Genomic DNA, 25613 nt, shown 5'->3' on the forward strand with positions numbered 1-25613 from the left:
AGTGATACCGGAGGAGAGTGATACCAGAGGAGAGTGATACCAGAGGAGAGTGATACCAGAGGAGAGTGATACCAGAGGAGAGTGATACCAGAGTGGAGTGATACCAGAGGAGAGTGATACCAGAGGAGAGTGATACCAGAGGAGAGTGATAACAGAGAAGAGTGATAATGGAGGAGAGTGATACCAGAGTGGAGTGATACCAGAGGAGAGTGATACCAGAGGAGAGTGATACCAGAGGAGAGTGATACCAGAGAAGAGTGATACCAGAGTGGAGTGATACCAGAGGAGAGTGATACAAGAGGAGAGTGATACCAGAGGAGAGTGATACCAGAGGAGTGTGATACCGGAGGGAAGTGATACCAGAGGAGAGTGATACCAGAGGAGAGTGATACCAGAGGAGAGTGATACCAGAGGAGAGTGATACCAGAGTGGAGTGATACCAGAGGAGTGTGATACCAGAGGAGTGTGATACCGGAGGGAAGTGATACCAGAGGAGAGTGATACCGGAGGGAAGTGATACCAGAGGAGAGTGATGCCGGAGGAGAGTGATACCAGAGGAGAGTGATACCAGAGGGGAGTGATACCAGAGTGGAGTGATACCAGAGGAGTGTGATACCAGAGGAGTGTGATACCAGAGTGGAATGATACCAGAGTGGAGTGATACCAGAGGAGAGTGATACCAGAGTGGAGTGATACCAGAGGAGTGTGATACCAGAGTGGATTGATACCAGTGGAGAGTGATATCGGAGGGCAGTGATACCAATGGGGAGTGATACCAGAGGGAGTGATACCAGAGGAGTGTGATACCAGAGTGGAGTGATACCAGAGGATAGTGATACCAGAGGAGAGTGATATCGGAGGGGAGTGATAATGGAGGGGAGTGATACCAGAGGAGAGTGATACCAGAGTGGAGTGTGATAGCAGAGGAGAGTGATATCGGAGGGGAGTGATACCAATGGGGAGTGATACCAGAGGGGAGTGATACCAGAGGAGTGTGATACCAGAGTGGAGTGATACCAGAGGAGAGTGATACCCGAGTGGAGTGTGATATCGGAAGGGAGTGATACCAGAGGAGAGTGATACCAGAGGAGAGTGATATTGGAGTGGAGTGATACCAGAGGAGAGTGATACCAGAGGGGAGTGATACCAGAGGAGAGTGATACCAGAGGGATACCAGAGGGGAGTGATACCAATGGGGAGTGATACCAGAGGAGAGTGATACCAGAGGGGAGTGATACCAGAGGGGAGACCTGGAGCTGAGGGATCAGCTGACCTGAGAAAAACAAGCAGCCCACTGGTCCAAACGAGAAGCTTTTCATTACTACACACACAGACAGAGGTACTGGCGTGGGAGGAGGGGGTTGGGAGTATGGGGGGAGAAAGAGGGAGGGAGGGAGGTGGGGGAAGACGGGAGATAGGCTTTAATATCCATATTCAGTTATTGCCCAGTGAATTAATCTGTTGCGTTTTGTTTGGGTGGGGGTTAGAATGGTGGAGAATAGGGGAAGCGCTGAGGACACAGGCTCTAGTATTTATATTCTGATGTTGCAGGGTGAACTCATCTGCTGCTTGGTGGAGGGGTTAGAATGGGGGAGGGATGGGAGAGTGGGGGAAGAACAGGTGAATAAGGGGGAGGGATGAGGGAGTGGGGGGAGAACAGGAGAGTAAGGGAAGGGGTGGGAGAGTGGGGGAAAAACAGGAGAGTAAAGGGAGGGATGGGAGAGTGGGGGGAGAACAGGAGAGTAAGGGGAGGGATGGGAGAGTGGGGGAAAAACAGGAGAGTAAAGGGAGGGATGGGAGAGTGGGGGGAGAACAGGAGAGTAAGGGGAGGGATGGGAGAGTGGGGGGAGAACAGGAGAGTAAGGGGAGGGATGGGAGAGTGGGGGGAGTACAGGAGAGTAAGGGGAGGGATGGGAGAGTGGGGGGAGAACAGGAGAGTAAGGGGAGGGATGGGAGAGTGGGGGGAGAACAGGAGAGTAAGGGGAGGGATGGGAGAGTGGGGGAAAAACAGGAGAGTAAAGGGAGGGATGGGAGAGTGGGGGGAGAACAGGAGAGTAAGGGGAGGGATGGGAGAGTGGGGGGAGAACAGGAGAGTAAGGGGAGGGATGGGAGAGTGGGGGGAGAACAGGAGAGTAAGGGGAGGGATGGGAGAGTGGGGGGAGAACAGGAGAGTAAGGGGAGGGATGGGAGAGTGGGGGGAGTACAGGAGAGTAAGGGGAGGGGAGAGGGAGGGGCTGTAGTATCCATATTCAGTTGTTGTTGAGTGTTCTTCATTTTAATTTGCCAGAGCTTCAGAATAAATGTGATGCAATAATTATTGTTCCTAGAATATCTGGGGGCATAAGTGATTCATCAAGCTTACACACTTGTACACACACAGTCCCCAACCGTAAGCTACACGTGGACATGCACACATACACACAAACTTAATACATATACTCACATACACACAAACTTGGCCCAGATCAGACACAAACTCACATTTAGAAATGCACATACACGCTAACCTCCACACACTCAAATACACACACACACTTGAGAGACAGTACAAGACAGAACAACAAGAATCAGCCGTACGGACAGAGACCAGTCTCATTTATCTTCTGTCTATGCCGGGCGGCTGTGTGTCTGTTTGTGTGGGTGCTGTACAGTGCATGCGTTACGTGGCATGAGTCTCCTTGGATGAGCACGTTGCTGAGACACAGCGCTGAGAGACAGAGGATGCAGCTGGGAGCATGAGTCCTGACGGAGAGGAGTATGACATGTTCTGTCAGAAAGCCGTGACCCTAATTGTTGACCTCTGCCTCCAGAACAAGCAGCTATTGGACCAGGACACCTGCCAGGACTTCCTGTTTCTGCTGTCCAACCAAAACTCGGACCACAAGGAACCAGGTAAGAACATTTAGAACATGTACATAGAATCTTGAGCATGTTTTATAACAGTGTCTATATTCCAGAATAGGCACTGTGTTTTTGCACTGTGGAATTGGTTTTCCCTGCTGTCACTGCTTTTTGTTTCTCAAACAGTGAGCTAGCGTTTGTGACATTTGTGCTAATTTTATACACAGTACAGTATATTAGCACTTAACCAGGGCCATGCACAGACCTTTCAGGGGTAAGGTGCTCAAAATGAAAAAAGGGCAACCCCGCTTGAAAGAATAATAATAATAATAATGATTCATATCTCGAAAGTAATAACATACTAAATCCCTGTTTAGCGGAAAATTATATATTTTTTTAGCAAAGGTATATTTAATTCTGCACAACACAATCACTCGTCATCAGAAATTGTAAGCAAGTTAGTTAGGCTACACTGCCTCCTAAAGACATGATTGACATCGAGAAAAGAGGATGGGCTATCAGCTGATCATTGATGTTGATGATCTATGTAAATCTACTAGTTAGCTAGATCAATTTATTTTACTGATTGTGATTTGTCTCTCTATCTTTCTGGAATGCATCTGCCAACCATACTGAATATTGATGATAATGTGGGCTAAATCAAGTGCTATCAAGTGTTAATCAATGTTATGCTGCTGTGGCAATACTGTTGATGTATTTACACTGCATCTCTCAAGCCATGCATGTTTGGATACCGGCGGGCGCTTGCGCAATCTCCTTGCAGGGCAGACTGGAAAAAAGGCACAACTGGGCAAGCGCAAGCTCCATACAGATCAACATGGTTATGTCTTGATAGAATAAAGCTTGCATCAAATTACAGGTGCAACCAACGACAGGGTGGGTGGTGGGGAACTTGAACACGATTTGCAGGCAGTGGGTTTCCGAACAATGGGGGGCGGGAGGGCTGACAGTGTTTTGTCAACTGCTATATCATCAGCTAATACAGGACTTCTAAAGGCCCAGTGCACTACTTTTGTGAAGAAAAAATAAATATTAAAAAGTTTGGACACACCTACTCTTTATTTTGACTATTTTCTACATTGTAGAATAGTAGTGAAGACATCAAAACTATGAAATAACACATATGGAATCATGTAGTAACCAAAAAAGTGTTAAACAAACAAAATAGATTTTAGATTCTTCAAAGTTAACACCCGTTGCCTTGATGACAGCTTTGCACACTCTTGGCATTCTCTCAACCAGCTTCATGGGGAATGTTTTTCTAACAGTCTTGAAGGTGTTCCCACATATATTGAGCACTTGTTTGCTGCTTTTCCTTCACTCTGCGGTCCAACTCATCCAAAACCATCTCAAGTGGGTTGAGGTCAGGTGATTGTGGAGGCCAGGTCATCTGATGCAGCACCATCACTCTTCTTCTTGGTCAAATAGATTTTTGCAAATAGCCCGGAGATCACCTACTTTGCGTCTCACAAAGACAAGGTGCTTGGAACCAAAAATCTCAAATTTGGACTCATCAGACCAAAGGATAGATTTCCACCGGTCTAATGTCCATTGTTCGTGTTTCTTGGCCCAAGCAAGTCTCTTCTTATTATTGGTGTCCTTTAGTAGTGGTTTCTTTGCAGCAATTTGCCCATGAAGGCCTGATTCAGAGTCTCCTCTGAACAGTTGAGGTTGAGATGTGTCTGTTACTTGTGCTCTGTGAAGCATTTATTTGGGCTGCAATCTGAGGCTGGTAACTCTAGTGAATTTATCCTCTGCAGAAGAGGTAACTCTGGGTCTTCCTTTCCTATGGCGGTCCTCATGAGAGGAACTTTCATCATAGCGCTTGATGGTTTTTGTGACTGCACTTGAAGAAACTTAAGTTTCATCATCTTAAAGTAATGATGGACTGTCGTTTCTCTTTGCTTATTTGAGCTGTTCTTGCCATAATATGGACTTGGTCTTTTACCAAATAGGGCTATCTTCTGTATACCACCCCTACCTTGTCACAACTGATTGGCTCAAACGCATTAAGAAGGTAAGAAATTCACAAATGACCTTTCTTCAAGGCACATCATTTCACATCTGAAATGCATTCCAGGTGACTACCTCATGAAGCTGGCTCAGAGAATGTCAAGAGTGTGCAAAGCTTTCATCACCTTTCAGCAAAGGGTGGCTACTTTGAAGAATCTCAAATATAAAATATACATTTGATTTGTTTAACACTTTTTTGGTTACTACATGATTCCATATGTGTTATTTCATAAGTTGTGATGTCTTCACTATTATTCTACAATGTAGAAAATAGTAAAAATAAAGAAAAAACATTGAATAAGTAGGTGTCCAAACTTTTGACTGGTACTGTATATCAGATAGAGCCCTATCTGTGCATGTGACGGGACTATTGATGAATGGATGCCACATGGTATTAACAACAATTGTATAAGTAGGTGCATTTTTCCAGAACAAATGTATTTTTTGGAAGAAAGAATTCACACGCACGCTCGCACATGCACTATCACTCTGGATTACTTATTTTCTTCTCCTTTTGTTTTCCTCACTGTCCATGTTAGGGGTCAGACTGGGCCTTGGACACATCTCTAATTAGTTTTTGTGACCTCAGGGCAGAGCAACCATAGGTATAGCCTATAAACCAAACTCAGAGTGACTTTTTAGTTAGTCTGGGTGAGCAGAGCTCCTATAAAACGAATAAATCAGCCTTTAGGTTAATTTCTGCTGATGCTGTCCTGATCGCTCAACTTTACCATTAGCATTATAGCAGATTGGAGCACACAGCTCCCTGCAACTGAAACTGATAATATTGTTGCGTGGATTAATGAGAGGACTCATGAGAGTCTAAGAAGGCGCACTTTACTTTCGTGAAGAATCTCAGTCAGTGCTATTAGCCTGGTATATTTACTGCACCAAAGTTAATGCATTATTAGAGGGACATTAATTTGCCAAAAGTATGTGGACACCCCTTCAATTTAGTGGATTTGGCTATTTCAGCCTATTTATAGGATGCCACCTTTCCAACAAGTCAGTTCGTCACAATTCTGCCCTGCAAGAGCTTCCCCGGTCAACTGTAAGTGCTGTTATTGTGAAGTGGAAACTTCAAGGAGCAACAACGGCTCACACAAGCCCACAGAAAAATGGTCTGTCCTAGGTTACAACACTCACTACGTAGTTCCAAACTGCCTCTGGAAGCAATGTCAGCACAAGAATGCTTCATCAGGAGCTTCATGAAGTGGATTACCATGGCCGAGCGGCCACACACAAACATAAGATCACCATGCGCAATGCCAATTGTTGGCTGGAGTGGTGAAAGGGGAGCTTCCACCACATTGAACTTTGGATCAGTAGAAACGCGTTCTCTGGAGTGATGAATCATGCTTCCCCATCTGGCAGTCCAACGGAAGAATCTGGGTTTGGCGGATGCCAGGAGAACACCACCTGCCCGAATGCATAGTGCCAACTGTAAAGTTTGGTGGAGGAGGAATAATGGTTTGGGGCTGTTTTTCATGGTTCGGGCTAGGCCCGTTAGTTCCAGTGAAGCGAAATCTTAACGCTACAGTATACAATGACATTCTAGACGATTCTGTGCTTCCAACTTTGTGGAAACAGTTCGCTGAAGTCCCTTTCCTGTTTCAACATGACAATGCCTCCGTGCACAAAGCGAGGTCCATACAGAAATTGTTTGTCGAGATTGGTGTGGGAGAACTTGACTGGTCTGCACAGAGCCCTGACCGCAACTCCATCGAACACCTTTGGGATTAATTGGAACGCCGACTGCGAGCCAGGCCTAATCGCCCAACGTCAGTACCCCCCCTCACTAATGCGCTTGTGGCTGAATGGAAGCAAGTTCTCGCAGCAATGTTACAATATCTAGTGGAAAGCCTTACCAGAATAGTGGAGGCTGTTATAGCAGCAAAGGAGGGACCAGCTCCATATTAATGCTCATGCTTTTGGAATGAGATGTTCGACGAGCAGGTGTTGACATACTCTTGGCCTTGTAGTGTACTTTCAAAGTTATTTAATGTCGCAGACAGTCCCACTGTGATTAATTATGGGAGGCATCCCAATTGTTAAATATATCCAATTGTTAAGTACACACTATGTCTTTTTTTTCCCATTGACATTTATTATGTGTCTGAATTGAGGGCCTATCATAATGAAAAAGACAACTCATCCTACAGTATAGCTGTCTCTATAGTAATGGATATTGAAATGGCTGGGAAGAGTTCTGCTCATATACTGAACAAAAATATACATGTAACATGTAAAGTGTTAGTCCAATGTCTGAGCTGAAATAAAAGATCCCATAAATGTTCTATTAGCGCAAAAAGCGTATTTCTCTCAAATTTTGTACACAAATTTGTTTACGTCCCTGTCAGTGAGCATTTCTCCTTTGCCAAGATAATCCATCCACTGGACAGGTATGGCATATCAAGATGCACCTTGTGCTGGGAACAATAAAAGGACACTCTAAAATGTTCAGTTTTGTCATACAGCACAATGGCACAGATGTCTTAAGTGTTGAGGGAGTGGGAAATTGGCATGCTGACTGCAGGAACTGTTGCCATAGAATTTAATGTTAATTTCTCTAACATAAGTCGCCTCCAACGTCGTTTTATAGAACTTGGCAGTACGTCCAACCGGCCTGACAACCCCAGAAGATGTGTAACCACGCCAACACAGGACATCCACATCCGACCTCTTCACCTGCGGGATCGTCAGATACCAACCACCCAGACAGCTGAAGAAACTGTGGGTTCGCCCAACCGAATAATTGTCAGAAACCATCTGAGGGAAGCTCATCTGCATGCTCGTCTTCTTCACCAGGGTCTTGACCTGACTGCAGTAACCAACTTCAGTGGGCAAATGCTCACCTTCAATTGCAACTGGTATGCTGGAGAAGTGTGCTGCTCTTCACAGATGAATCCTGGTTTCAACTGTACCGGGCAGATGGCAGACAGCGTGTATGGCGTCGTGTGGGCGAGCGGTTTGCTGATGTCAACGTTATGAACAGAGTGCCCCATGGTGGCGGTGGGGTTATGGTATGGGCAGGCATAAGCTACGGACAACGAACACAATTGCAATTTATCGATAGCCATTTGAATGCGCATAGATACTGTGATGAGTTCCTGAGAACCATTGTCGTGCCATTCATCCGCCACCATCACCTCTTCTATCAGCACGATAATGCACGGCCCCATGTCGCAAGGATCTGTACACAATTCCTAGAAGCTGAACATGTCCCAGTTCTTCCATGGCCTGCATATTCACCAGACTTGTCACCCATTGAGCATGTTCGGGATGTTCTGGATTGACATGTACAACAGCGTGTTCCAGTTCCTGCCAATGATCAATTAGCCTTTTAAAATTATAAACTTGGATTAGCTAACATTGGAAAACAGGAGTGATGGTTGCTGATAATGGGCCTCTGTACGCCTATGTAGATATTCCATAAAAAATCAGCTGTTTCCAGCTACAATAGTCATTTACAACATTAACAATGTCTACACTGTATTTCTGATCAATTTGATGTTATTTTAATGGACAAAAAATGTGCCTTTCTTTCAAAAACAAGGACATTTCTAAGTGACCCTAAACTTTTGAACGTTAGTGTACATATAAACTGAATATAATTTTTACATTTGGATGATTTTGTAACTGCTTATACATAGACCAATACATCAGTGAAACATATAGCTACAGTATGTGACATGATTGAAGAGCCAGCCAGAGAATTTGGACTGAAGGCAGGTACATAACAAATGTCATTCAGCGATGTTTCTGCTAGGATGGATCCCCATGTCAGAGGGTACGCGTCACACCATTTCTGACAAAATCCTATGTCACTCCGCATTATCCTCAGCGATGGAATCAAACGTACTTCACCATGCCATGGGCATCTGTCACTAAGCTGTGGGGGCATTAAATGCCATTGCATGTTATCCACCCATCACTGTGAATCTCTTCTGCCACATGAAGGATAAACGCAAGACGCTTTACTTTCTTACTGTTGGGACTTGGTAGAGATGTGGAGGGGAGATATGGACAGAACTTAGAACACGGCCACGGCCTGGCACCTGACATGTGACATGTACCCTCTGGGTCCATCATTGCAGTGTAGGAACTCTTCACTGTTGCAATGTCTTGAAAATGTTTGACAGTGACACAAGGATTGAAGGTATTCAGTGAAAGGAAAATGCCAATGGGAAGTCTTAATTCAACTCATTATTGTTATTCATCCATCTCAGGAAATGTATTTTACAATAACCTTATTGTGTTGTGTTTACTTTTTTGCTGATGCCTTTGGAGAGATAAGAGGGGGGAATGTTTAGGCATTTTTTCTGCTGCATTTCATGTTGGTGAATGAAGTCATGTTCTCCTTTGTGATTAAGCTAGAGTAATACGGTTCTGGGAAGAAACAATACTGCAGTATCTCCAGGGGAATTTCTCAGAGAGCACTATTGTCACGCCCTGGCCTTAGTATTCTTTGTTTTCTTTATTATTTTAGTTAGGTCAGGGTGTGACATGGGGAATTTTTGTGTTTTGTTGGGTTTGGGTGTTTTTTATGGTAAAGGGGTTGTTGGGTATAGTATATGGGTTTGTGTGGAGTACATGTGTCTAGTGTTGTCTATGTATGTTTAGTTGTCTAGGAGAGTCTATGGTTGCCTGAATGAGTTCCCAATTAGAGACAGCTGATTTCGGTTGTCTCTGATTGGGAGCCTTATTTAGGGTAGCCATAGGCTCTCATTCGGGGTGAGTAATTCTGTCACGATCGTGTGGCGGATTAACGGACCAAAACGCAGCATTTGGAAAATAAGCCATCTTCTTTTATTTTAAAAGATGACGAAAAATAAACACGAAACACTTAATACAAAACAAAACAAGAAAACGATCGTGAAGCTAAATAACGTTGTGCACATACATACAGGCTACAAACGTTCTGACATAGACAATTACTCACCACCAATGAGAGCCTATGGCTACCCTAAATAAGGCTCCCAATCAGAGACAACCGAAATCAGCTGTCTCTAATTGGGAACTCATTCAGGCAACCATAGACTCTCCTAGACAACTAAACATACATAGACAACACTAGACACATGTACTCCACACAAACCCATATACTATACCCAACAACCCCTTTACCATAAAAAACACCCAAACCCAACAAAACACAAAAATTCCCCATGTCACACCCTGACCTAACTAAAATAATAAAGAAAACAAAGAATACTAAGGCCAGGGCGTGACAACTATGCTGCTAGATCAGGCTATAATGTAATGTTTGTCTTTCCTCATTTATTCAAATTCTGTAAGGAGAAAATGAGAAATGATTAGAAATATAGGTAAGTTCCATCCAGAACAGGGAACTGGTCGCTCCTTAGTCCTCTATTTGCAGTCCAGGAAGGATGACGCAGTGCAGGTGAAATCCAAAACAACAGTACAAAAACATCAAATTAACTAGGCTGTAGAGATTACTGTAGAACCCAGACAAACCTCCCTTTAATAATTAATATTCACACAGCCACACTGACTCTGTGTTCTACAGACACAGCACTTCCCAGTGAGTACAAACATTTCCAAAAGAACATTGGAAATCTGTCCATTTCACTGTGAGATGCCTATGTCTCATTATTACGACCTGAAGGCTGTTGTGGTAGCGCTTCCGGCTGTGCACATTTGGATGAACAAATACAGTCTGATATGTGACAGCACATAACTGGTTTGAAATCTGACTGACTTTTTTATGTATACTGAACAAAAATATAAACGCAACATGAAACAATTTCGAAGATTTTACTGAAATACAGTTCATATAAGGAAATCAGTCAATACCTAATCTATAGATATCACGACTGGGAATACAGATGTGCATCTCTTGGTCACAGATACATTTAAAAAAAGGTAGGGCCGTGGATCAGAAAACCAGTCAGTATCTGGTGTGACCACCATTTGCCTAATTTAGCTCGACACATCTCCATCACATAGAGTTGATCAGGCTGTTGATTGCCGCCTGTGAAATTTTGTCCCAATCCTCTTCAATGGCTGTGTGAAGTTGCTGGATATTGGCGGGAACTGGAACATGCTGTCGTACACGTCGATCTAGAGAGTCCCAAGCAAGCTCAATGGGTGGCATGTCTGGTGAATATGCAGGCCATGGAAGAACTGGGACATTTTCAGCTTCCAGGATTTTGTACAGGAATAAAGAGGAAATAATAGACATTCTAGTTCTTTGGGAGTACTCTACAGAAAAAAGGCTTCCAAAAGGATTATTTGGCTGTCTCCATAGGAAAACACTTTTTGGTTCAAGGTCGAACCATTTCTGGTTCCATGTAGAACCCTATTGGGTTCCATGTAGAAGCCTAAGTAGAAAGGGTTCTACATGGAACCCAAAAGGGTTCTACTTGCAGCCAAAAATGGTTAATTAAAGGGTTATCCTATGGCTACAGCTGAAGAACCTTTTAAGGTTCTAGATAGCACCTTTTTTCTAACAGTGTATGCACATCACCGCAAGCATTATAACCCATCTAGTTCTACCTCTATTCCCTGCTTTAGACCCACCGACACGCAGAGGACTAAGGTTATCCTCCCTGAGAGTGGCTGATTAAAGCCATAGGTTAAATTCAAATGGATCCCGTCTCTCAGTTTGCCCAGTTGGGTGAAGAGCTGGCTGAAATAATGGCCAACCAAGTGGAACACATTTTTCATTACAATGCACTAAAGACAAAAGGAGCAGTCCAGAATACCAATCACGCCTCTGTTCTGAGAATATGAGCAGCACTCCAATTGGAATTATTTAGCTTTTTCTACTGTGTTATTTTCTTCTGTTCTTTTTTTAACCATTAACTTTTTGAAGATCACTAGCTTTTGGGACATCCCTGATGGTGTTGCTTGTTGTGGTGTTATCTATCTCTCAGTAGAACCGTACAGGGCTATTTCCCACCATGCACTGTGATGCTCTGTGCTGTATCATCAATGTAAATCCACCACCCTGTATGAATAACCCACCCCCCTGCATGAATAATCCACCACCCTGCATGAACCAGATGCACAGTTGGTTTTCTCCCTCAATATACTGACCAGGTTAATCCAGATGAAAGCTATGATCCCTTATTGATGTCACTTGTTAAATCCACTGCAATCAGTGTAGATGAAGGGGAGGAGAATGGGTTTAAAGCTTTGAGACAGATAAGACATGGATTGTGTATGTGTGCCATTCAGAGGGTGAATGTGCAAAACAAAAGATTTAATGCCTTTGAACAGGGTTTGATAGTACAGTAGGTGCCAGGCGCAACGGTTTGTGTCAAGAACTAAAAGCTGCTGGGTTATCAACACTCAACAGTTTCCCGTGTGTATGAAAAATGGTTCACCACCCAAAGGACATCCAGCCAACATGACAACTCAGAAAGAGATCTAGCAAACCATAAGCAGACCATATTATTCATCCTGGCCTGTTGCAACAGAATGGCCTGTTGAAACACATGGACATTTTGTGAAGCCCTAGAACTGGATCACAGCATATAGAGGAATTACATGCATGCCTATATCTCAGCCACAACATAGAATAATTAACTGGCCTGTAAAGAATTACATGCATGCTTGTGTCTCAGCCACAGCATAGAAGAATTACATGGCCTGTATAGAATTACATGCATGCCTGTATCCAGTGGCGACCCGTCATTCAGGGCAGGTGGGGCATAGCTGCCGTGTTTTGCATGTTATTTTGGCAGTAATACATGTCACATATAATTTTGCAAACAATTTAAAAAATGTTTTCATTGACTTAAAACCTGTTGAGGCTAGGGGGTGCTGTTGTCACTATTTATGTAAATCGTGTAATTTTTTAAACGGCTTCCTACTAAATTCTTGATCGTACAATATGCATATTATTACTATTATTGGATAGAAAACAGTCTATAGTTTCTATAGGCGTTGGAATTTTGTCTCTGAGTGGAACAGAACTCATTCTACAGCAATTTCCCTGACATGGAGTCAGATTTCACACATTTTGGCCCCTGATCTGGAGTCAGTTTAAAGGCCACTGTTATAGCTATGAGCATACAGACACTGCTTACGTCTTCCCCTGGATGCCTTTACGTGATGACGATTTGAATGGTGTCGATTGCCCAATCACAGCCACTATAAATCAAAAAAACCTGTAGGTAGGAACTCTTTTCCAGCTGCGTCAGGCGCGCGGTGGCCACCGACCCGCACTTGTTCCAAGCATTAGTGTAGGGAGTAATATTTCTCCGGTCATGTTTCTACTCGTTATAGGAGTTAAAAACATCATAAGGTAGTTAATTTAAACCGTTTTATAGCAATTTATACCCGTTTAGTGCGATTTTGGGACATTTATTTCTGAGACACTTTGAAGCGCCGGGCAGGTTTCCAGTTCATGCCGAACGCAGTGGGCATTTCCACATGGCAAGAGGACAGCTTTCGACCAAAAGACGATTAGACCCAAGAAAGGATTCTTTGACCAAGATTCTGATGGAAGAACAGCTCAAAGTAGGAACAATTTATTATGATAAATCGTGTTTCTGTCGAAAAATGTTAATGGCTTAGGACGCCATCTTGTTTGACGTAGCTTCGCTTGGCGCAAACTGTATTGAAAAGTAAGGATAATTAAAAAAATGTAATTCCGCGATTGTATTAAGAATTAAATTGTCTATCAATCGCTGTCCACCCTGTATTTTTTAGTCAAGTTTATGAGTATTTATGTATAAGACTAGATCACTGTCTAATATGGTGCAGGACATTTTCTGACCAGCTGAGCTACTTTTGTCATTGTCTAACCATGATTTTGGTGGCTAAATATGCACATTTTCGAACAAACTGTATATGGATTGTGTAATATGATGTTACAGGAGTGTCATCGGAAGAATTCTGAGAAGGTTAGTGAAAAAATTAATATATTTTGGCGATGTTTACGTTATCGCTCTCTTTGGCTAGAATCAATGCTCTGGTAACGTTTGCATATGTGGTATGCTAATATAACGATTTATTGTGTTTTCGCTGTAAGACACTTAGAAAATCTGAAATATTGTCTGTATTCACAGGATCTGTGTCTTTCGATTAGTGTATGCTGTGTATTTTTACGAAATGTTTGATGATTAGTAATTAGGTAAACACGTTGCTCTATGTAATTATTCTAGTCCATTTGTGACGGTGGGTGCAATTGTAAACTATGACATCTACCTGAAATATGCACATTTTTCTAACAAAACCTATCCTATACCATAAATATGTTATCAGACTGTCATCTGATGAGTTTTTTTCTTGGTTAGTGGCTATCAATATCTTAGTTTAGCCGAATTGGTGATAGCTACTGGTGTTGGTGGACAAAGAAAAGATGGTGGATTATGCTAATGTGTTTAGCTAATAGATTTACATCTTTACATATTGTGTCTTCCCTGTAAAACATTTTAAAAATCGGACATGTTGGCTGGATTCACAAGATCTGTGTCTTTCATTAGCTGTATTGGACTTTAATGTGTGAAAGTTAAATATTTAAAAAAAAATTTTTTTTTGAATTTCGCGGCTCTGCCTTTTCAGTGGGGGTGGGGGGGGGGGAGTCCTAGACAGGTTAATAAAGCCACATACTGTACAAACATGGTCTCTTTTTTTGCTTTCATGAGTAAGGCAGCTCCAAAATGCAAGTGTTTCAGCCTAGCTCAGTGCTTTCTGTGGTGGTGGGGCCGCCAGCGGAAAATACGGAGCGTAGGGGTTGGTAATGTTCTCTAGTTGAGCCGTGATTGGCTCAGTCTTCTGTCACTCGTGGGAACACTACGTCACCCCAAAATCTACGAGGAGAGCTCGAAAATTCAAGCCCCTTGGGTGCTGCCATAGAGTTACATTAGAAGTGCACATCCAAGAAGGCTCAAGGTCATTGGCCACAGATAAAATTATGTCAAATCACGTTATATCTACTGTAACTTTGATTGGACTGATCATGTCAACATCATACTTTCAAAATCTTAGCTAGCAAGCTAGCAGTCGTCATCATGAATCAAGTCGACAATCTACTAGCAAATCCTTTTCAGTCGTTGTCATATGAAGAGAAATTATGAAGAGAAATTAAAGATAAAATATATTGGTGCTCATCGGCCATTGGACACAAACATTACACAACATGTTGGAAATCACAAATTCAACAATTTGTGGTTTGGAAGAATCAGTGGCTAACTGCAACCATTGCAAAGCAATCACAAGCCTGCTATTCAGTGGAGTGAGTGTGTTGTCCAGGTGTGGGTTTAAGGGTCTCTTTTCCAAGCTTAGAAGGATAAACATTCAACATTGGCAATGCTGTCAATGCTGTCAATCCAGCATGACTTCTGCCGCGTTCAAAACAACTGGAAACTCGGAACTGGGAAATTTCAGACTTCAGTGAGTTCAAGAACTGGGAACTCAGAAAAAATTTGCTCCTGCTGGGAAAATACATTTTGAACAGTTATCCAACTCAGAATTCCAAGTCTCGGCCTCTTTCTAAACTCGGGCCTCTTTCTAGAGTTCTGACCTGAAGATCACAGACATCATGATTCAAACTTCTTTATTTCCGAGTTCCCAGTTGTCTCGAAAACACCATAAATTCAGAGAATGTCAGATTTTGATGACAAAATTTGATGACAAAATTTGCCCACGAAGGACCACCGCGCCACCTTCCTGTTCAAGTGAGCACAGCACAACAAGATGAGTCCAAAAATGTATTTTATGCTGCCACATAAATAATGTAATATGCCAGGGAGATATGTATACTGTAGCTAAGAAAGTTATACTAATTGTATGTTGTGTAGTAAGCTGTTAGTAGCCCATGTGCCTCACCCTAATCATTTGGTCCCTTTTCCCCTCATACATCAAATCAAATCAAATCAAGTTTATTTTATGTAGCCCTTCGTACATCAGCTAATATCTCGAAGTGTTGTACAGAAACCCAGCCTAAAACCCCAAACAGCAAGCAATGCAGGTGTAGAAGCACGGTGGCTAGGAAAAACTCCCTAGAAAGGCCAAAACCTAGGAAGAACCCTAGAGAGGAACCAGGCTATGAGGGGTGGCCAGTCCTCTTCTGGCTGTGCCGGGTGGAGATTATAACAGAACATGGCCAAGATGTTCAAAATGTTCATAAGTGACAAGCATGGTCAAATAATAATCAGGAATAAATGTCAGTTGGCTTTTCATAGCCGATCATTAAGAGTTGAAAACAGCAGGTCTGGGACAGGTAAGGGTTCCATAACCGCAGGCAGAACAGTTGAAACTGGAATAGCAGCAAGGCCAGGTGGACTGGGGACAGCAAGGAGTCATCATGCCCGGTAGTCCTGACGTATGGTCCTAGGGCTCAGGTCCTCTGAGAGAGAGAAAGAAAGAGAGAAGGAGAGAATTAGAGAGAGCCAAGGTTTTCAAAATGTTCATAAATGACAAGCATCGTCAAATAATAATCAGGAATAAATGTCAGTTGGCTTTTCATAGCCGATCATTAAGAGTTGAAAGCAGCAGGTCTGGGACAGGTAGGGGTTCCATAACCGCAGGTAGAACAGTTGAAACTGGAACAGCAGCAAGGCCAGGTGGACTGGGGACAGCAAGGAGTCATCATGCCCGGTAGTCCTGACGTATGGTCCTAGGGCTCAGGTCCTGACGTATGGTCCTAGGGCTCTCTAGGGCTCCAGTCCTGACGTATGGTCCTAGGGCTCTCCGAGAGAGAGAAAGAAAGAGAGAAGGAGAGAATTAGAGAGAGCATACTTAAATTCACACAGGACACTGGATAAGACAGGAGAAGTACTCCAGATATAACCAACTGACCCTAGCCCCCCGACACAAACTACTGCAGCATAAATACTGGAGGTTGAGACAGGAGGGGTCAGGAGACACTGTGGCCCCATCCGATGATACCCCCGGACAGGGCCAAACAGGAAGGATATAACCCCACCCACTTTGCCAAAGCACAGCCCCCGCACCACTAGAGGGATATCTTCAAACACCAACTTACAGTCCTGAGACAAGGCCGAGTATAGCCCACAAAGATCTCCACCACAGCACAAACCAAGGGGGGGGGCGCCAACCCAGACAGGAAGATCACGTTAGTAACTCAACCCACTCAAGTGACGCACCCCTCCTAGGGACGGCATGAAAGAGCACCAGTAAGCCAGTGACTCAGCCCCTGTAATAGGGTTAGAGGCAGAGAATCCCAGTGGAGAGAGGGGAACCGGCCAGGCAGAGACAGCAGGGGCGGTTCGTTGCTCCAGAGCCTTTCCGTTCACCTTCACACTCCTGGGCCAGACTACACTCAATCATATGACCTACTGAAGAGATAAGTCTTCAGTAAAGACTTAAAGGTTGAGACCGAGTCTGCGTCTCTCACATGGGTAGGCAGACCGTTCCATACAAATGGAGATCTATAGGAGAAAGCCCTGCCTCCAGCTGTTTGCTTAGAAATTCTAGGGACAATTAGGAGGCCTGCGTCTTGTGACCGTAGCGTATGTGTAGGTATGTACGGCAGGACCAACTCGGAAAGATAGGTAGGAGCAAGCACATGTAACGCTTTATAGGTTAACAGTAAAACCTTGAAATCAGCCCTTGCCTTAACAGGAAGCCAGTGTAGGGAAGCTAGCACTGGAGTAATATGATCAAATTTCTTGGTTCTAGTCAGGATTCTAGCAGCCGTATTTAGTACTAACTAAAGTTTATTTAGTGCTTTATCCGGGTAGCCGGAAAGTAGAGCATTGCAGTATTCTAACCTAGAAGTAAGAAATGCATGGATTAATTTTTCTGCATCATTTTTGGACAGAAAATTTCAGATTTTTGCAATGTTACGTAGATGGAAAAAGCTGTCCTTGAAACAGTCTTGATATGTTTGTCAAAAGAGAGGTCCTTCACAGGTCTTCACAGTCCTTCACAGTCCTTCACAGTTTTATTTGAGACGACTTTACAACCATCAAGATTAATTGTCAGATTTAACAGAAGATCTCTTTGTTTCTTGGGACCTAGAACAAGCCTCTCTGTTTTGTCCGAGTTTAAAAGTAGAACGTTTTCAGCCATCCACTTCCTTATGTCTGAAACACAGGCTTCTAGCGAGGGCAATTTTGGGGCTTCACCATGTTTCATTGAAATGTACAGCTGTGTGTCATCCGCATAGCAGTGAAAGTTAACATTATGTTTTTGAATAACATCCCCAAGATGTAAAATATATAGTGAAAACAATAGTGGTCCTAAAACGGAACCTTGAGGAACACCGAAATGTACAGTTGATTTGTCAGAGGACAAACCATGCACAGACACAAACTGATATCTTTCCGACAGAAAAGATCTAAACCAGGCCAGAACTTGTCCGTGTAGGCCAATTTGGGTTTCCAGTCTCTCCAAAAGAATGTGGTGATCGATGGTGTCAAAGGCAGCACTAAGGTCTAGTAGCACGAGGACAGATGCAGAGCCTCGGTCTGACGCCATTAAAAGGTCATTTACCACCTTCACAAGTGCAGTCTCAGTGCTATGATGGGGTCTAAAACCAGACTGAAGCATTTCGTATACATTGTTTGTCTTCAGGAAGGCAGTGAGTTGCTGCGCAACAGCTTTTTCTAAAATTTTTGAGAGGAATGGAAGATTCAATATAGGCCGATAGTTTTTTATATTTTCCGGGTCAAGGTTTGGCTTTTTCAAGAGAGGCTTTATTACTGCCACTTTTAGTGAGTTTGGTACACATCCGGTGGATAGAGAGCCGTTTATTATGTTCAACATAGGAGGGCCAAGCACATGAATCAGCTCTTTCAGTAGTTTAGTTGGATTAGGATCCAGTATGCAGCTTGAAGGTTTAGAGGCCATGATTATTTTCATCATTGTGTCAAGAGATATAGTACTAAAACACTTAAGTGTCTCTCCCGATCCCAGGCCCTGGCAGAGCTGTGCAGATCCAGGACAGCTAAGCCCTGGAGGAATACGCAGATTTAAAGAGGAGTCCGTAATTTGCTTTCTAATGATCATGATCTTTTCCTCAAAGAAGTTCATGAATTTATTACTGCTGAAGTGAAAGCCATCATCTCTTGGGGAATGCTGCTTTTTAGTTAGCTTTGCAACAGTATCAAAAATAAATTTTCCTCAATTAAGTTGGAAAAGTAGGATGATCGAGCAGCAGTGAGGGCTCTTCGATACTGCACGGTACTGTCTTTCCAAGCTAGTTGGAAGACTTCCAGTTTGGTGTGGCGCCATTTCCGTTCCAATTTTCTGGAAGCTTGCTTCAGAGCTCGGGTGTTTTCTGTATACCAGGGACCTAGTTTCTTATGACAAATGTTTTTCGTTTTTAGGGGTGCAACTGCATCTAGGGTATTGCGCAAGGTTAAATTGAGTTCCTCAGTTAGGTGGTTAACTGATTTTTGTCCTCTGACGTCCTTGGGTAGGCAGAAAGAGTCTGGAAGGGCATCAAGGAATTTTTGTGTTGTTTGAGAATTTATAGCACGACTTTTGATGCTCCTTGGTTGGGGTCTGAGCAGATTATTTGTTGCGATTGCAAACGTAATAAAATGGTGGTCCGATAGTCCAGGATTATGAGGAAAAACATTAAGATCTACAACATTTATTCCATGGGACAAAACTAGGTCCAGAGTATGACTGTGGCAGTGAGTAGGTCCAGAGACATGTTGGACAAAAACCACTGAGTCGATTGACAATGGCTCCGCAAGCCTTTTGGAGTGGGTATGTGTACTTTTCCAAGTGAATATTAAAGTCACCAAAAATGTGAAATATTATCTGCCATGACTACAAGATCCGATAGGAGTTCGGGGAACTCAGTGAGGAACGCTGTATACGGCCCAGGAGTCCTGTAAACAGTAGCTATAAAAATTGATTGAGTAGGCTGCATAGATTACATGACTAGAAGCTCAAAATATGAAAAAGCAGTCTTTTTGTAAATAAAAATTTGCTATTGGAAATGTTAGCGACACCTCCGCCTTTGCGGGATGCACGGGGGATATGGTCACTTGTGTAACCAGGAGGAGAGGCCTCATTTAACACAGTAAATTCATCAGGCTTAAGCCATGTTTCAGTCAGGCCAATCACATCAAGATTATGATCAGTGATTAGTTCATTGACTATAACTGCCTTTGAAGTGTGGGATCTAACATTAAGTAACCCTATTTTGAGATGTGAGGTATCACGATCTCTTTCAATAATGGCAGGAATGGAGGAGGTCTTTATCCTAATGAGATTGCTAAGGCGAACACCGCCATGTTTAGTTTTGCCCAACCTAGGTCAAGGCACAGACACAGTCTCAATGGGGATGGCTGAGCTGACTACACTGACTATGCTAGTGGCAGACTCCACTAAGCTGGCAGGTTGGCTAACAGCCTGCTGCCTGGCCTGCACCCTATTTCATTGTGGAGCTAGAGGAGTTAGAGCCCTGTCTATGTTGGTAGATAAGATGAGAGCACCCCTCCAGCTAGGATGGAGTCCGTCACTCCACAGCAGGTCAGGCTTGGTCCTGTTTGTGGGTGAGTCCCAGAAAGAGGGCCAATTATCTACAAATTCTATCTTTTGGGAGGGGCAGAAAACAGTGTTCAACCAGCGATTGAGTTGTGAGACTCTGCTGTAGAGCTCGTCACTCCCCCTAACTGGGAGGGGGCCAGAGACAATTACTCGATGCCGACATCTTTCTAGCTGATTTACACGCTGAAGCTATGTTGTGCTTGGTGACCTCTGACTGTTTCATCCTAACATCGTTGGTGCCGACGTGGATAACAATATCTCTATACTCTCTACCCTCGCCAGTTTTAGCTATAGCCAGCACCATCTTCAGATTAGCCTTAACGTCGGTAGCCCTGCCCCCTGGTAAACAGTGTATGATCGCTGGGTGATTCGTTTTAAGTCTAATACTGCGGGTAATGGAGTCGCCAATGACTAGGGTTTTCAATTTGTCAGAGCTAATGGTGGGAGCCTTCGGCGTCTCAGACCCCGTAACGGGAGGAGTAGAGACAAGAGAAGACTCGGCCTCAGACTCCGACTCGCTACTTAATGGGGAAAACCGGTTGAAAGTTTCTGTCGGTTGAATGAGCGACACCAGTTGAGCATTCCTACAGCATTTCCCTCCAGAAGCCATGAGAAAGTTGTCCGGCTGCGGGGACTGTGCGGGGGGATTTATACTAACGTTACTATCTGTACTTACTGGTGGCACAGACGCTGTTTCATCCTTTCCTACACTGAAATGACCCTTGCCTAACGATTGCGTCTGAAGCTGGGCTTGCAGCACAGCTATCCTCGCCATAAGGCGATCGTTCTCCTGTATATTATGAGTACAGCAACTGCAATTAGAAGACATCATGTTAACCTGTCTGGCACTGGGGTTCCGCTAGCGGAACTCCTCCCACATTCCACTGAAAAGGCAGAGCGCGAAATTCAAAAAATATTTTTGAGAAATATTTAACTTTCACACATTAACAAGTCCAATACAGCAAATGAAAGATACACATCTTGTGAATCCAATCAACATGTCCGATTTTTAAAATGTTTTACAGCGAAAACACCACATATATTTATGTTAGCTCACCACCAAATACATAAAAAGACAGACATTTTTCACAGCACAGGTAGCATGCACAAAGCCAACCTAACTAACCAAGAACCAACCAAACTAACCAAGAAACAACTTCATCAGATGACAGTCTTATAACATGTTATACAATAAATCTATGTTTTGTTCGAAAAATGTGCATATATGAGGTATAAATCAGTTTTACATTGCAGCTACCATCACAGCTACCGTCACAAATAGAACCGAAGCAGCCAGAGTAATTACAGACACCAACGTCAAATACCTAAATACTCATCATAAAACATTTCTGAAAAATCGATGATGTACAGCAAATGAAAGACAAACATCTTGTGAATCCAGCCAATATTTCCGATTTTTTAAGTGTTTTACAGCGAAAACACAATATAGCATTATATTAGCTTTCTACAATAGCCTACCACACTACCGCATTCATTCATCAAGGCACGTTAGCGATAGCAATAGGCACGTTAGCGATAGCGAATAAACCAGCAAAAGATATTCATTTTTGACTAACCTTCATAAACCTTCATCAGATGACAGTCCTATAACATCAGGTTATACATACACTCATGTTTTGTTCGAAAATGTGCATATTTAGAGCTGAAATCAGTGGTTATACATTGTGCTAACGTAGCATCTTTTTCCCAGAATGTGCAGATATTTTTATGACACTCAACTATTCTGACCAAATAACTATTCATAAACGTTACTAGAAAATACATGTTGTATAGGAAATGATAGATACACTAGTTCTTAATGCCGTGTTAGAATTCTAAAAATAACTTCATTACGACATCCAGCTTAGTTATAGCGAGAGCGTGCCCAAAATCTGGGCGCAAACTACTATTTCACATGTTCGACAGATATATGAAATAGCATCATAAAATGGGTCCTACTTTTGATGATCTTCCATCAGAATGTTGTACAAGGGGTCCTTTGTCCAGAACAATCGTTGTTTGGTTTTAGAATGTCCTCTTCTCCAGTCAATTAGCACGGAAGCTAGCAAAGTAGCGCAAAGCTCTCCTTCCTGAACAAAGGCACACAACGCAACACGCCTAACGTCCCGAATAAATTTCAATAATCTAATAAAACTATGTTGAAAAAACATACTTTACGATGATATTGTCACATTTATCAAATAAAATCAAAGCTGGAGATATTAGTTGTCTATAACGACAGCTTTTCAGAAGGCAATACCAGGTCCCTTCTCGCACGCTCCAGAAAACAGGAAACTGGTGACACGTCATGCCAAGAGCTTTTATTCGACCCCAGATCAAGTTATACACTCCATTTCTTCTCTCACTGCCTGTCGACATCTAGTGGAAGGTGTATGAAGTGCATGTATACTGATATATATGAAGGCCATTTATAGGCAGGCCCTAGAACAGAGCATCGATTTCAGATTTTCCACTTCCTGTCAGGAAGTTTGCTGCCAAATGAGTTCTGTTTTACTCACAGATATAATTCAAACGGTTTTAGAAACTAGAGAGTGTTTTCTATCCAATAGTAATAATAATATGCATATTGTACGAGCAAGAATTGAGTACGAGGCCGTTTAAATTGGGCACGATTTTCCCCCAAATTGAAAACAGCGCCCTCTGTCCTCAACAGGTTAATCTAGGATCAGCGTGGCGCTAGCGGCACACCCCCCCCCCCCCCACTGAAAAACCAGTGCCGCGAAATTCAAAAAAATATTTTTTTTAAATATTTAACTTTCACACATTAAAGTCCAATACAGCTAATGAAAGACACAGATCTTGTGAATCCAGTCAACATGTCCGATTTTTAAAATGTTTTACAGGGAAGACACAATATGTAAAGATGTACATCTATTACCTAAAAACACATTAGCATAATCCACCATCTTTTATTTGTCCACCAACACCAGTAGCCATCACCAATTCGGCTAAACTAAGATATTTATAGCCCCTAACCAACAAAAAAACTCATTAGATGACAGTCTGATAACATATTTATGGTATGGGATAGGTTTTGTTAGAAAAAAGTGCATATTTCAGGTAGATGGCATAGGTTACAATTCCACCCACCGTCACAAATGGAATAGAAAAACTACTTAGAGCAACGTGTTTACCTACTTACTAATCATCAAACATTTCGTAAAAATACACAGCATACACGAATCGAAAGACACAGATCCTGTGAATACAGACAATATTTCAGATTTTCTAAGTGTCTTACAGCGAAAACACAATAAATCGTTATATTAGCATAGCACATACCACATAGCAGCCCAGCATTGATTCTAGCCAAAGTGAGCGATAAAAGTCAACATCGCCAAAAGATATTAATTTTTTCACTAACCTTCTCAGAATTCTTCCGATGACACTCCTGTAACATCACATTACAACATGCATATACAGTTTGATCGCAAATGTTTATATTTAGCCACCAAAATCATGGTTAGACAATGTGAAATGTAGACAAGCTGGTCAGAAAATGTCCTTGCGCCACTTAGACAGTGATCTACTCTTATACATAAATACTAATAAACGTGACTAAAAAATATAGGGTGGACAGGGATTGATAGACAATTTAATTCTTAATACAATTGCGTTATTACATTTTTTAATTTATCCTTACTTTTCAATACAGTTTGCGCCAAGCGAAGCTACGTCAAAAAACATGGCGTCCTAAGCCACTAAAATGTTTCGACAGAAACACGATTTATCATAATAAAAATGTCCTACCTTGAGCTGTTCTTCCATCAGTATCTTGGGCAAAGGATCCTTTCTTGGGAGAAATCGTCTTTTGGTGGAAAGCTGTCCTCTTGCCATGTGGAAATGCCAACTGCGTTCGGGATGAACTGAAAAGCGTGCCCAACTATTCACATCGTTTCAAAAATAAATGTCCCAAAATCGCACTAAACGGATATAAATTGCTATAAAACGCTTTAAATTAACTACCTTATGATGTTTTTAACTCCCATAACGAGTAGAAACATGACCCGAGTAATATTACCCCCTTCACTAATGCTTGGAAAAGGTGCGGGCCGGTGTCCTCTAGGCGCATGACGCAGCTCCAAAAGAATGACTAGCCTCAGGGTTTTTTCATTTGTAGGGCCTGTGAACGCGCAATCGACCCCATTGGAATCGTCATCACGTAAAGGCATCCAGGGGAAGACGTAAGAAGTGTCCGTATAGTCATAGCAATATCAGTGCCCTTTTAACTGACTTCAGAACAGTGGCCAACATTTCTGAAATCTGAATCCATGTCAGGGAAATTGCTGTAGAATGGGCTCTGTTCCACTTAGAGACAAAATTTCAACTCCTATAGAAACTATAGACTGTTTTCTATCCAATAATAATAATAATATGCATATTGTACGATCAAGGATTTTGTGGGAAGCCGTTTCAAAAATTACCCAATTAGCATAAATAGTCTAAACAGCGCCCCCATCCCCAACAGGTTGTATTAATCAAAATTACGGATTGCCTCTCATCCGCTCGTCGTCCCCTTATGCCATAGTTTGTACATCCCAATTGTCAGTAGAAACCACATATGTTCAAGCATGTCAGCCATATCATCTTTTTTAAAGGCAGTTAATGAGGCTGAGGGAACTGTTTCGCTGCCAGACAAGGCTCTGTGTAGCCAGGTGTAGTAGTGGCAAGGTGTTGGGACTGCTGTTGGGACGCTGCTGTTGGGACAGCTTTATGTAGGCGCTAACAGTTTGTGGGCACCATTTGTCACTGTTATATTGCAAATAATGTATTGTTTAGTGTTGTTTTGTGTTGTGTAGTGGCTTTGCTGGCATGCATCTAAACATTTTAGGGGGAGTTTGCCGCACCAAGATTTTCGTCCTAAAATCGCCACTGCCTGTATCTCTACTACAAGAATGGCATCATGCCCTCATTTCTCTCATTTACCACTCACATCAGTGCTTTGAACCCAACTAATTTACCCAGATATGTAGATTAGACAACTCCTACATGGACTATGCCACGAGAGAGGTTGGCATTGTTGATTTAGCTGCATGCAGACAGAGTTTGTGTCTCAAAAGGCACCCTATTCCCATTACAGCGCAGTACTTTTGACCAGGGCCCATGGGGCTCTGGTCAAACATAGTGCACAATATAGGGTATAGGGTGCAATTTGGGACATACACAGTCAGTCTGTTCAGTTCCCCCATCATCAGGACTGCTCTATGCAGCCTGTCATGCTGAAAGCTGTACTGTAGTTCCAGCTAGCCCTCTGGGGGTAAAACTACTGC

At 42.8% G+C, this 25613-nt stretch overlaps 1 protein-coding gene across 2 annotated transcripts in view; it reads left to right on the forward strand.

Annotated features, from left to right (window-relative positions):
* Positions 1-1227: 1227 nt before the first annotated feature.
* The window catches only part of LOC129829782 (synaptotagmin-6-like), a 106440-nt gene continuing 82054 nt past the window's right edge, over positions 1228-25613 (forward strand). The window contains exons 1-2 of one of the 2 annotated variants that reach the window (XM_055891696.1): positions 1228-1339; positions 2811-2892. Coding sequence is in view for 1 of the 2 variants with exons in the window: in XM_055891695.1 (XP_055747670.1) it covers positions 2736-2892 (157 nt within the window). In the remaining variant the exon portion in view is untranslated. Of the gene's footprint in view, positions 1340-2270; positions 2893-25613 lie in introns of those variants that run through there. The other variant, XM_055891695.1, reaches the window with a different exon arrangement.

The sequence above is a fragment of the Salvelinus fontinalis genome, chromosome 31 (genome assembly GCF_029448725.1).
Source record: "Salvelinus fontinalis isolate EN_2023a chromosome 31, ASM2944872v1, whole genome shotgun sequence".
In the NCBI taxonomy this organism is placed as follows: Eukaryota; Metazoa; Chordata; class Actinopteri; order Salmoniformes; family Salmonidae; genus Salvelinus; species Salvelinus fontinalis.